The 13,437-nt window shown below is 41.7% G+C and overlaps 1 protein-coding gene across 1 annotated transcript in view; it reads right to left on the bottom strand.

The window, feature by feature from the left end:
• Window positions 1-10,338, bottom strand: part of CPE (carboxypeptidase E) — a 150,624-nt gene extending 140,286 nt beyond the window's left edge. The window contains exon 1 of the mRNA XM_068990156.1: window positions 10,035-10,338. Within this exon, the coding sequence (XP_068846257.1) occupies window positions 10,035-10,338 (304 nt within the window). The remainder of the gene's footprint in view (window positions 1-10,034) is intronic.
• Window positions 10,339-13,437: the final 3,099 nt, after the last annotated feature.

Genomic DNA, 13,437 nt, shown 5'->3' with positions numbered 1-13,437 from the left:
GATGTGATCACTAATCTAGAGCCAGACATCCTGGAATGTGAAGTCAAGTGGGCCTTAGAAAGCATCACTACGAACAAAGCTAGTGGAGGTGATGGAATTTCAGTTGAGCTATTTCAAATCCTGAAAGATGATGCTGTGAAAGTGCTGTACTCAACATGCCAGCAAATGTGGAAAACTCAGCAGTGGCCACAGGACTGGAAAAGGTCAGTTTTCATTCCAATCCCAAAGACAGGCAATGCCAAAGAATGCTCAAACTACCACACAATTGCACTCATCTCACACGCTAGTAAAGTAATGCTCAAAATTCTCCAAGCCAGGCTTCAGCAATACGTCAGCCATGAATTTCCGGATGTTCAAGCTGGTTTTAGAAAAGGCAGAGGAACCAGAGATCAAATTGCCAACATCTGCTGGATCATGGAAAAAGCAAGAGACTTCCAGAAAAACATTGATTTCTGCTTTATTGACATGCCAAGGCCTTTGACTGTGTGGATCACAATAAACTGTGGAAAATTCTGAGAGAGATGGGAATACCAGACCACCTGACCTGCCTCTTGAGGAGTCTGTATGCAGGTCAGGAAGCAACAGTTAGAACTGGACATGGAACAACAGACTGGTTCCAAATAGGAAAAGGAGTACATCAAGGCTGTATATTGTCACCCTGCTTATTTAACTTATATGCAGAGTACACCATGAGAAACACTGCGCTGGAAGAAGCACAAGCTGGAATCAAGATTGCTGGGAGAAATATCAATAACCTCAGATATGCAGAGGACACCACCCTTATGGCAGAAAGTGAAGAGGAACTAAAAAGCCTCTTGATGAAAGTGAAAGTGGAGAGTGGAAAAGTTGGCTTAAAGCTCAACATTCAGAAAATGAAGATCATAGCAGCATCTGGTCCCATCAATTCATGGGAAATAGATGGGGAAACAGTGGAAACAGTGTCAGACTTTATTTTGGGGGGCTCCAAAATCACTGCAGATGGTGACTGCAGCCATGAAATTAAAAGACGCTTACTCTTTGGAAGAAAAGTTATGACCAACCTAGATAGTATATTCAAAAGCAGAGACATTACTTTGCCAACAAAGGTCCATCTAGTCAAGGCTATCGCTTTTCCAGTGGTCATGTATGGATGTGAGAGTTGGACTGTGAAGAAGGCTGAGTGCCAAAGAATTGATGCTTTTGAATTGTGGTGTTGGAGAAGACTTTTGAGAGTCCCTTGGACTGCAAGGAGATCCAACCAGTCCATTCTGAAGGAGATCAGCCCTGGGATTTCTTTGGAAGGAATGATGCTAAAGCTGAAACTCCAGTACTTTGGCCACCTCATGCGAAGAGTTGACTCATTGGAAAAGACCCTGATGCTGGGAGGGATTGGGGGCAGGAGGAGAAGGGGACGACAGAGGATGAGATGGCTGGATGGCATCACTGACTCGATGGACATGAGTCTGAGTGAACTCCAGGAGTTGGTGATGGACAGGGAGGCCTGGCGTGCTGCAATTCATGGGGTCACAAAGAGTCAGACATGACTGAGCGAGTGAACTGACTGACTGACTGACTGACTGTGCATACTAAGTCGCTTCAATCGTTTCCAATTATTTGCGACCCTCTGGACTATAGCCCACCAGGCTCCTCAATCCATGGGATTCTCCAGGCCATGCCCTCCCCCAGGGGGCATTTTCCCCACCCAGGGCTTGAACCCATGTCTCTTACGTCTCCTGCATTGGCAGGCGGGTTCTTTACCACTACCGTCACCTGGGGAGTCCATCCACCTGCTATACAACATGTCCATTAAGCTCAACATTCGTGAAAGAGTGAATCCAAGACCAATACCCAAATACACATTTCAGTACACTAAGGAACTGCCTGAAAGGGTGACTGGCAGATAAAGGAAAATAGCATGTACATCATGAATATTCAGTAACTATTCCTGAAATTAAATTGACAGTACAAGCTATATTAACAAAAGCCTATAGTTTCTTTTCATCTTGCAAAGTTGATTCCAGCTTAGAATGCTACATAGAAATTTTTATAATGGTTATGAGAAAAGGTTGTTTTAAAAATTACCCCTTGGCCAGGAAGGAAAACATACGAAGTATTTAGGACACTGATCAGGGAGGTGATGGTTCAACCTGTATATTCAAGTTATCCTACTCTGAACTCATGGTCAAAGCTTATGATTTGTTCAATTTGCTGAACTGAGCACTAGAAACAAGACATTTCTTTGGGGACAAAAATTACAGCATGGCAATGAAGGGAAATTTTCTGGCTTGTTTTTTTTTTCGATACTTTAGGCTATAGAGGAAGGGAAGTCAGGCAAGTTCACTCTGGCAGCATCACATGTAGGACTTAAACATTTGAGTAGCTGCCTGCATGTGCAAATATATGAGATAATTGTTGCCTTTCCTAATTACCTTGATATGAATCACCACGGCAAGGGAATTTTTTTAGAATCCATAGAAGTCCTATTTAAAAAATAAGTAATCTGTATCCACTTTTTAAATATTAAAATTTCTATTTGAAATCAAGTACCTTTAATATCAGCAGCATTATTATTATTGAACTATGATGTCAGAGTGATTTCATAGGTAAATAGATCTCTATTTAAAAAACAAAATATTTACTGGTAGTAGAAAATTGTTTCAGGGTTTACTATCATAATTAAGTTACTTATTTTTGTTTTGTTTAAGAATCAACTCTGTAACTCTGTACAAAAGCTACCCTCAAATTTACTAACTGTGAACAAAGTCGAAGATAAATCATTTGACTTCTTAAGAGACACTGACAACACAAACAGTCCCTTCTTCAAGGCCATATTGTATTAGAAAGAACTGGCTGCTAGAAGGCCTAGGAAAACTTCACCCTGAATTTCAAAAGAAACAGAAACATTCAGAGAGCAAAGGATTAGCAGCAATTCTCATAAGTAACATGCTTAGTTGCTTCAGTCGTGTCTAACTCTGTGCAACCTATAGCCACATGGACTGTAGCCTGCCAGGCTCCTCTGTCCATGGGCTTCTCCAGGCAGGAATACTGGAGTGGGTTTCCAGGCCCTCCTTCAGGGGATCTTCCTGAGCCATGGATCAAACCTGGTTCTCCTGCATTGTACGCAGATTCTTTACCACTGAGCCACCAGGGAAGCCCCAAATCTTTATGCTATCGCTCTTCAAAGAATTGTGGAAACACAAAGAAAAGACCCCGTTGCGGGTAAGAAAATTAGGCAGGGGTGAGAAAGGATTCGAAGATCTTCCACTTATACTGAGTCAGTAAAGGAATAAAGCAATCAGGACCTGAGCATTTTCATTATAAATTCTTCAGAAAAATAATTTAGTTTGCCAAAGTAAATCCTCGAGTTGCCCTAGGTTTATTTAGCTACCTGAAGATACAGTCCTAAAGACGTTCTCAAATAATGATGAACACTTTCACTGTTTCTACTTAATGAAGCAAAATAAGATGCCAAACTGAAGCAAAGAAGGAATGGCCTACATTTTAAAAATTGGGAGAAGACAAACACTTGTTAACAAGGATACCCAGATAACGGGAAGAAGTCCCTCAGTCTCCTGCTGGGCTTATGCAGATGGGCTTCCACTGTAACATCCAAGGGCTCCTGTGATGACAAGCCAAGGAGGCCCCTTTCCAATGGGGAAAGCCAATGAACAAAGGCTAGACCAATTTGCAATCATGAAGACACATTTTAACAAATTAGCCCATGTTCTTAATAACTACATGAAAGCAAATTCGTTAAATTATTTTCTATATTACTCTGGTCTCACAGCAGCCCTGTGAGGTTTGAGTTCTTAAAGTATTTCTATGGCAACCCATGTCAGTATTCTTGTCTGGGAAATCCCATGGACAGAGGGAGCCTAGCAGGCTACAGTCCACGGAATCGCAAAAGAGTCAGACATGACTTAGCAAATAAACAACAACGATTTTATTGACAAGAAAAGGAGGTAAACAGAATTTAAAGGCATGAAGCTACTTAACAATAAAAGAATTGGAATGCATTTGTCACTTTAATCTTTCCAGTAAAAAGTATCTGTCCTCAAAATCACGTTCTCAATTCAATAAGCACATCTTAAGAGATTATATGTCATTAAGTTAGCTATTTATGGGCAAAAAAAAAAAAAAAAATTGGAAAACATATGCTCCACATCCCTAAGGAACTCCTTATTTGAGTGTCTCTGCTGAAGAATTACCAAATAAATCCCTCAAAATACAAAAATGAATAATAATAAGGACTGCAAGGAGATCCAACCAGTCCATCATAAAGGAAATCAGTCCTGGGTGTTCACTGAAAGGACTGATGTTGAAGCTGTAACTCCAATATTTTGGCCACCTGATGTGAAGAGCTGACTCACTTAAAAAGACCCTGATGTTGGGAAAGATTGAAGGCAGGAGGAGAAGGAAATGACAGAGGGTGAGATGGTTGGATGGCATCACTGACTCAATGGACATGAGTTTGGGTGGACTCCAGGATGGGGAGGCCTGGCGTGCTGCAGTTCATGGGGTCACAAAGAGTCAGACACGACTGAGTGACTGAACTGACTGACTTACTGAGTGCTACACTTTTCAAACTAGTGAAATACCAGGTACAAGATAAGCTCCTTGGGGACAAAAAGAAGTTCCATGGTGAAAATACTGTAGGGTATACAGCTGGAGGTTTGAAACACACATTATCATATTTCAAGTCTTGCCACACCCAAACCTATTTATCTTTGTTTACCTAATCCTTTTCAAACCAAGCTAACTAATATTCCATTAGGTACACTTTGGGAAAAGCCTGTCATGTGTCACTTCTTCTTCTGGAGCTGTTTTGTATTTGTCAAAGATAGCTTTTCTAAAGAACTATAAAGGTGAGTATTGGAATATCCTCTGTGCTACACAATGAGGGAGATGCTGGCAGATGATTCCTTTGCTGCCTCTCAAATCAGTTTCACAGAAAGACACTTATTTTATCTGATACAAGGTTAGGGGCCAGCTCAATTTCCTCTCTTCCTTTAGCCAATCACAAATCAATCAAATACATTATTTCCAACAAGAGCTACATTGACTCACTTGGGTCTTAAAAATAACTCTTGGCCACATGTAGTACATTTAGATCCCTCTCCAGAATCTAACATCAATATTCACTAGTTGTAAGGTGTTACTCAGCTGTAAGCATTTCCCACTAATTCACACTAATCTAGTATTAAAAGAGGCCATACAAAATAACCAAAATCCCCACTTCTTTTTTTTTTTTTTTGAGTTGTATAGAAATTTGGCCAGCATTTAATATTCCATCACAATATTTGGCAAATGCACACTGGCATTCATACACTTTAAATCTGAACAGATTTGGGGAGGAACAAGTCCAAAATAATCATTCCAGACTTTGAGAGGGGAAAGTCTATGCCCTAAAGAACATTTCCAAGATAACATTTTAGCTATAAATCAGATTTACTCCCCAAGAGCAATTTTAAACTACATGTAAAAGAATTAAGACCTTTAAACAAACTAATCTTAACTCATGTTTAGCCCCGAGAGGAGTAGTCTGGGAAAACAGATTCCATTGCTTAGACATAAATTGATAATGGTTTCTTTTATAAGTACTGCAATGATGAATATATATGCCTAGGAAAGCATATGTTTGGGTTCAAGCATATGAACCCCTATATGGAGAAATATTTTAAATGTATAAAATATAAGCAAACAGAAGGAAAAATGGGAAACAAGAACAGGTTTGGCATGAATATCTCAAGGGAACACATTTGAGTGCAGAGTCTAAATCTTAGCTGAGCCTCTATCCCAGTCCTAGATCTGGAGTCCAGATTCACGATGTGTGAGGAGATGAGACTGGGGCCAAGACCATGCACAGGTCTTCTGAGAATGGCTAGACCCATCACCCTCCTCCAGCAGATTTGTTCAGTCCTCCAAAGTAACGAAAACGATAACTGAGATCCAGCATCCAGTTGGTCAGAATAGGTGTTGATATTTCTCCCTCACCAGTTCCAAACAGAATTTTCTTTCCCTTTTGATGAATTCCAATGCAGAATACCTGAGAGAATAGATCATTTTCAGGAGATCAGTTCAAATTCAGCCCATGGTCTGGTGCCAAACAAGTCTGATGATCATTTTTTTCCACTTAGGAAGGGAGGTGGTGGGATCAAGGAACACCTTTTGTCCATAACTGCAAATCTAACCACGTCAACTTCTACCACAAAGAAAGGCTTGATGTTGTCTTGTTTGGGGAGAGTTTTTCTATGATGATACTAAATATTTAGTCATGATCTACAATTTTTTAAAGTTCAGAAAAATAATTTAGATTAAGAAGACATGTGACACCTTGCTCATTTTGGAAGATAAAATGAATATGGGCAACTTCATCAATGTTTAAGTCAAGTAAACAAATTTGTTAAGATAAACATTATTTCTGGGTAGCTTCATCAGAAACATTATTTCATCTCTCCCCAAAACACTTATAATATGAAAAGAGTTGAGGTACATTGGAATTGGTAAATTTCAGTAATCACTATATCCCTGCCTTCTCATCATCCATTCTTCAATAACCAAATGCCCCTGACCTAATGTCCATAGTCTCCTTTCTCTGGGCCTCCCACTCCCTTCTTGCAGCGCTGACGACCTTTAAACTGTCCTGCAACCTCCCAACTCTCAATCTCCCACAGGGCGAGGACCATCCTGTGTATTACTATACAACCCATGTAAGTTTGCTCACTTAGTGTATGGTGTTCAAAACACACTGAATTAACCCATTTCTATCTCAAAATAAGTATGAAAATTCCTTTTCATTCCTTAAAATATTTTAATCTAAAAAGGAATATGAAGGCCGTTTAAGAATGGTGACTACATCCCTTCATTCAAAACTTCCTAAAAGTTAATTCCCACAAGTGCTATTAAGCTCATATACTGATCAGATCTCCGCACCCAAAGCCAGTGCTCTAGGACAACCCAGAGTGGTAGGGGGCATGGTGGGGAGGGAAATGGGTGGGGAACTCAGGATAGGGGGACACATGTACACCTGTGGCCAATTTATGTTGATGCATGGCAAAAACTATCATGATATTGTAAAGTAATTATCCTCCAATTAAATAATTGAAAACAAACAAAAAAAGACAGGGCTTTCCTGGTGGCCCAGTTTTTAAGAATTTGCCTTGCAATGCAGGGGACATGGGTGAAACCCTTGTCGGGAAACTAAAATCCCCCATGCCATGGGGCAACTGAGCTCACGTGCCTCAACTAAAGAACTTGCATGCTGCAGCTACTGGAGCCCACACACGACAACTGGAAAGTCCGTGTGCCAAAGCGAAAACTCACACCTGACCAACTAAGACCAGATGCAGCCAAATATATAAATAATTTTTTAAGAAAAGACAATAGGCGCCACATGGAGTTGCTCATGCTAAAGCCTCACAAAACCAAACCAAGACTAAATTACAGTTTTGCCTCTTTCAGAAATGAAATCTTAACCCAATCAATTAGGAATCCTGTGATCAGTACAACGTCCTGTAAAAGGGAGTAACTTTGCAATAAGCAATCCATTTTTTGCCTAGTGTAACTTCCTTGTTCCAGCTCCCATCTACCTATAAGCCTTTCATTTTGTACAAATCTTAGGAGCATCTTTCTATCTGCTAGATTGAATGATGTTCAATCCGTGAATAACCAAATAGTCAATACGATCTTTAAAATTTACTCAGTTGATTTTTTTTTTTAATTAGTTCCCTGAAGATTTCCAACCTGTTCATCTCTTCTTAAAAGATGGTAGAAGGGATGACCCAGAGGGATGTTGTGGGGAGGGAGGTGGGAGGGGGGTTCATGTTTGGGATCGCATGTACACCCGTGGTGGATTCATGTCAATGTATGGCGAAACCAATACAGTATTGTAAAGTAAAATAAAGTAAAAATAAAAATTAAAAAAAAAAAAGATGGTAGCGGGGGAAATCACCCCGTGTTTTTCATGCTGGCACATAACAGTTTATTGCAACCTTTAAAAATACAGTTGGTAGACATTTTGTATTCTATTTATTAAGTAATACCATGAACTTAGTTTCCTTCATTTAACAAGCAGTAAAGCAGGTAATGTAAATATTTCTTTCTTTGCCTTCTTAAAATGAGTTAAGTTGCTGTATTTTGTGTTTAAAAGGAACAAAACATAGAAGGCATTGTGCTATTCAGCAAATGACTGACTCATCTTTTTCCCTAATGTGACCTGAGTGCCTGCTGTGTGCCAGACCTCCCCTGGGTGCTGGAGACACAGCTCTACCCCAAGGAGCCTAGAGCTGGAGAAAGGGACCTGCAGATCTTGACAGACTATACATTTCAGATATTTAAGCAAAAGAATTATGGTTTTCATTTTCAAAAGCATATCACATTTTAACAGTAATATCACTTTACAAATTTGTTTCTAAACTTGAAGACAACAAATAGTTAACATTTGCTTTCATATGATCTCTTTGAAGAAACAACAAAATCTGAGGAGCAATCTATGATAGAATAACTAAAGGTTCCAATTAAATAGGCAGGAGAATCACAAATATTTAGATTGTCCTTAAACCTAAGATGTCTTGACTTCAGTTATCTAAAATAACTGAAGATGAGTTTTCACATATAAAATTTTTCTTTATCTTCAGATACAAATATGAAACTAACTTTCTAAATTTCCGATTCTACATGCTGAATCCTGCTAGAGAGCATTCAGTTCAGTTAAGTCACTCAGTCGTGTCCGACTCTTTGCGACCCCATGGACTGCAGCATGCCAGGCCTCCCTGTCCATCACCAACTCCTGAAACCTACTCAAACTCATGTCCATCGCATCAGTGATGCCATCCAACCGTCTCATCCTCTGTCCTCCCCTTCTTCTCCCACCTTCAATCGTTCCTAGCATCAGACAGCATTACTGAAAATGTTTTCCAGGATCTAGTTTTAGGGTTTTGATGGCAAAATTATACAAACCTTTCCATTTACATTATTTGAAGGTAAGAAATGTTTCCCATTTTACTAAAAATTTACTATTGATCAGACCATACTCCTTCCACTTGAAGATCAAAGTGTCTCCATGGATCACATATTTTAATCCCATCTCAATTTGGTTCTTAAATATCATTATAAAACTATTCTGGCCCTACATTTGAGAGTTTTTACCTGTTTTCTTGCTTTCTTTGTCATTAAAAAAGAAAAAAAAGCATACCATGCTGATGCAATTAGCCCAGATTAACCTTTATAGTCAGAAGACCAGGCCTTAAAACTTGTTATTTTCAAAGAGCAAAGAAAAAGAAGAACCAAAAACATTTTTCAAGATATCTCTTTATTAATACCAATTGCGTAACATTTAACATAAATTAAAACGTGCCCTAACACACTCAAGAGGAAGATGAATAAGATGGTCATATGGAAACATCCGTTGTAATAAAATCCTGATCGCAAACTACTCATCTCCAAGGGCTAGAACAGGAAAAAAAAAAAAAAAAAAAGAATATTCCTTTTTCCTCAGAAAGACTGTGTGCAGTTTTGAGATCGGAATGCCTGCCATTAGCGGCTTTATCACCCTCTGCCCGCCAGCGTTACCAAGATCCTTAACATCCCAGCAGTGCGCGTTACCTAATACGCACATACAGGTAGAGATGGACACGTAGAGCCTCCAAGGCCAATAAATTTGGTCCTCTGGAAATTAGGAAACAAATGATAAATGCCTTTTCCTCATTTCCTCAGACCCTGCCTTCTGCACCTTATCGTTCTACTCCAGCTTGCAAGGAAGGACGACCTCCTTCCTGAGGCCTCGCAGTTATTCCCTACGGTCTTAGGTACAGCGAAGTGGGGGGGTGACAGCGGGTTTGCGGGGGCGCAGATTTGCTTGCTGCGCTCCCACCTCCATCAGCGGCAGCCCCTCCGGCCTGGGCTTACCCAGGGGGAGGGGTGTGCAAGGCTGGGGAGGACAGCCAGCCGACAGGGCTTGGCAAATCCCAGCCCCAGCCCTCCCCCCACGTACACTTTCCACCCCGGGTGCCTCTCGCCCTCTCCCACCGCCGGGCCACCCAGCGCGGCTCCCTTACCCGGCTCGTGGACGCCGGGGCTGTCGGACAGCTCGAGCACCAGCAGCTCGCGGCCCTCGAAGCTGCGCCCCACCGTGTAGATCCTGCTGACCGCGGCGCACTGCAGCCACACGGACACGAGCGCCTCACGAAGCTCTGGGTAGCGGTGGTACTCAAAGGAGATGCCGTCCTCCTGCGGCCGCCGGCGCCGCCTCGCGCCCGCCACAGGGCCCCCAGCCCCCTGGGCCTCGGCGCCCAGGAGCCAGGCACAGGCGGCCAGCGAGCCGCACAGCGCCAGCAGCGCGCAGCCCCCTCTCCGGGCCATCGCGTCCCGCGTCCTCTGTGCGGCCTCCTCTGGGCCCGGAACCTCGGGGTGCACGGCCTGTGGGTCCCCTCGACTCGCCTCCCGGCGGCCTGGAGCGGGGAGGGCAGCGAAGATCTAAGCAGGGACCGCGAAGCGGGAGAGGAGCGCAGGACGCACCGCCGCCGAGTGTGGGACGCAAGGGAGGCGGCGCGGAGCCCGGCGAGGCGCACGGGCGGGGCAGGGAGGGCGGCGCCGCCAGCCGGATTCGCGGCTAACCGGGGGGCGCTATGCTATTTGCGGACTTGGAGCCACGTCAGAATCAAATGGCGCCGCTAGGACCCAGGTGAGATGACAGCTAAGGTCGGATGTGGGCACTTTGCTGTCATCATTGAGAGACCTGTGACAGTGCCTGTTGGGGGGTGGGGGAAAACACTCTGAGATTGTTAGTCTTTTAAACGTGCCTGCTGTTCCAAGAGGACCAGGTTTTCATCTTGATGCTCCCTAGACTAGATAATAGTCCAGAAAAAAAAGAGAAAGAAACCCAAAGGCAGTCACTTGCCTTCTGCCCGTGATGTGTCTTTAATAATTGTATTGATAGTTCAAACACAAACCCACCAGTTGGCTGTTAATTGATTGCATGGTCTGTCTGAAAAACAGAACACTGGGCACTTGGATTTAGAGGTTTAAGAAACTGAAAATGCGTTCTATCGATTTGCAGATAGTGTCTTTAATTGTATTTATGCACATACCTGGGTTCTTCCCGAGGGGAAGGAAAAGAGTAAGACAATGTCATCTTCCAGTGCCTGTGCCAACCCCCTTCTGTAATTCCTATGGAGAAAGCAGAGTACAGCTCAAGCGCTGGTCAAGGGATTTAGTTGGGTATTAAGGTTAAATCTTTCCAAAACCGCTTTTCCGGGAGGTTCAGGCTCAGTCTCTTACCTGGTTGTAACTAAGATGCTGCCAGGACTGCAGTCATCTGAAGGCTTGACTGGGGCTAGAGAATCTTCTTCCAAGAAAAAAGTTAAAGATCAGAACTGTTACAGAAAGAAAACTCTGATCATGAAAGATACTATCTCCATTCCCCTCCCATAATTATTGCAAAAATATAAAATCATTTATAGCTTTAGATACCCAGCCTTTACACAGAATTTGTAGTAGAGCAAATGTTATTCTGAAGAGGTTGCCTTTTGGATTCAATAATAACACAAATTAAGTAAGTAATCCACTGGGTATTTCAACCAAGCAGGAAAAATACACATCATTTGGGTAATTTTTTATGTTAGACATTTGTTTGTTTTAACTCATTCCTTTTCCCCCTAACAGTGCAGTGCACTGAATAAAAACTCTCTCCTGGGAATGGATTCATTAAAAAAAAGAAAAAATGGTGCTGGTTTCAAAACTTTCTGAAAGCAGCATGGATCTTTTTTGAATTTTTTGGGATGAACTGCCACTGTAAAGACATGCCACTCAGTTGAATTTGGACCTGGCCATGTACCTTGTCAATTTAGGCAAAGCTAAGAACCCTGTATTTTTCTCAGTGACCAATCTCAGTTTGATTACATGGTTCAAAAGTTTGCAACCAGAGTTATAATTAGATTTCTAAAATCATGCCCAAAAGAACAACGTTGTAAACCTAGAAAAAGAAAACAGTGTAGCTAAAACCAATCACTTCAGCAGTGGAAGGTTAAGATTTTCAGGTTAGCAATTTATGGTAACCACACTAATCTGTGGCAAGATGGGTCATATACTAGTGACAACACATGTAAACAGCATATGGTTTGGTGAAGTCCTGTGTTGCCCTTGTTTCTCTTCAAACAAAGGGTGTGTTTTCTATTTTCTCCCAAATTTCAGTTTTATGGTGTTTTTGTTTTTGTTTTGTTTTGTTTTGTGTTTTGCTTTTTTGTAAACAGGTGAGATCCTGCCAGCACTTGAAAGGGATCTTTTGGAAGAACCTGAGAAGTTTGTTTTCTTTATCTATTAAAATGAAATATTTTCATTCATTCAAGTGCAGCAGGGTCATCTAGAGAATTTGTAAAATGCGCAGATTCCTAAACACCCACCAATACAGAGATGGGATTCAGGAATTAACAAGGTTCCAGGTTTTAATAAGAACCCAGGTATTTTTTATTTTGATGTTTAATTGATGAACATGCTTCAAAAATCTCAAATACTGCAACTCTGGAAGTTTTCTTTTTGAGAAAAGTTCCTGTTCACCAGAACACGGAGGCACACCACATAAACCAATAAATCAATTCACAGGAATTAAAACTTTGTTTTTGAATTTCTGGGCAATTTTAGGTGTAGGTCAGCTTCACTGGAGTGTAATTATTTTTTGTAGTTTCATAGGCAATTATGTAAAAGGTTATATACCCATCCTGATTGCTAGATAGAAAATCTTGCATGCTAAACATTTAATATGTTTGACCTTGTGCATTCATAGGTAAATCTAGTGTGAAGGCACATTTTAAAGTATTCATATATATGCACACACACACAAGGAAGAAAGAGATCTGTTTGTTGTGTCACTTCTGAACATCTATATGAGCATATTTAAGCCCCCTGAAGCTTCACTTCCTGTATCACTTCTATTATTTTCAAACCCAGAAACTGTCTCTTCCTATATCCCAAACCTTGTATTCAGTTCAGTTCAGTCATTCAGTCATGTCTAACTCTTTGTGACCCCATGAACTGCAGCACGCCAGGCCTCCCTGTCCATCACCAACTCCCGGAGTTCACTCAGACTCACGTCCATCGAGTCATCAATGCCATCCAACCATCTCATCCTCTGTCATCCCCTTCTCCTCTTGCCCCCAATCCCTCCCAGCATCAAAGTCTTTTCCAATGAGTCAACTCTTCTCATGAGGTGGCCAAAGTACTGGAGCTTCAGCTTTAGCATCATTCCTTCCAAAGAAATCCCAGGGTTGATCTCCTTCAGAATGGATTGGTTGGATCTCCTTGCAGTCCAAGGGACTCTCAAGAGTCTCCTCCAACACCACAGTTCAAAAGCATCAATTCTTCGGTGCTCAGCTTTCTTCACAGTCCAACTCTCACATCCATACATGGCCACTGGAAAAACCATAGCCTTGACTAGACAGACCTTTGTTGACAAAATGATGTCTC

Source organism: Capricornis sumatraensis, chromosome 17 (assembly GCF_032405125.1).
Source record: "Capricornis sumatraensis isolate serow.1 chromosome 17, serow.2, whole genome shotgun sequence".
Taxonomy (NCBI): domain Eukaryota; kingdom Metazoa; phylum Chordata; class Mammalia; order Artiodactyla; family Bovidae; genus Capricornis; species Capricornis sumatraensis.
This window is presented reverse-complemented; position numbering and strand designations above follow the sequence as displayed.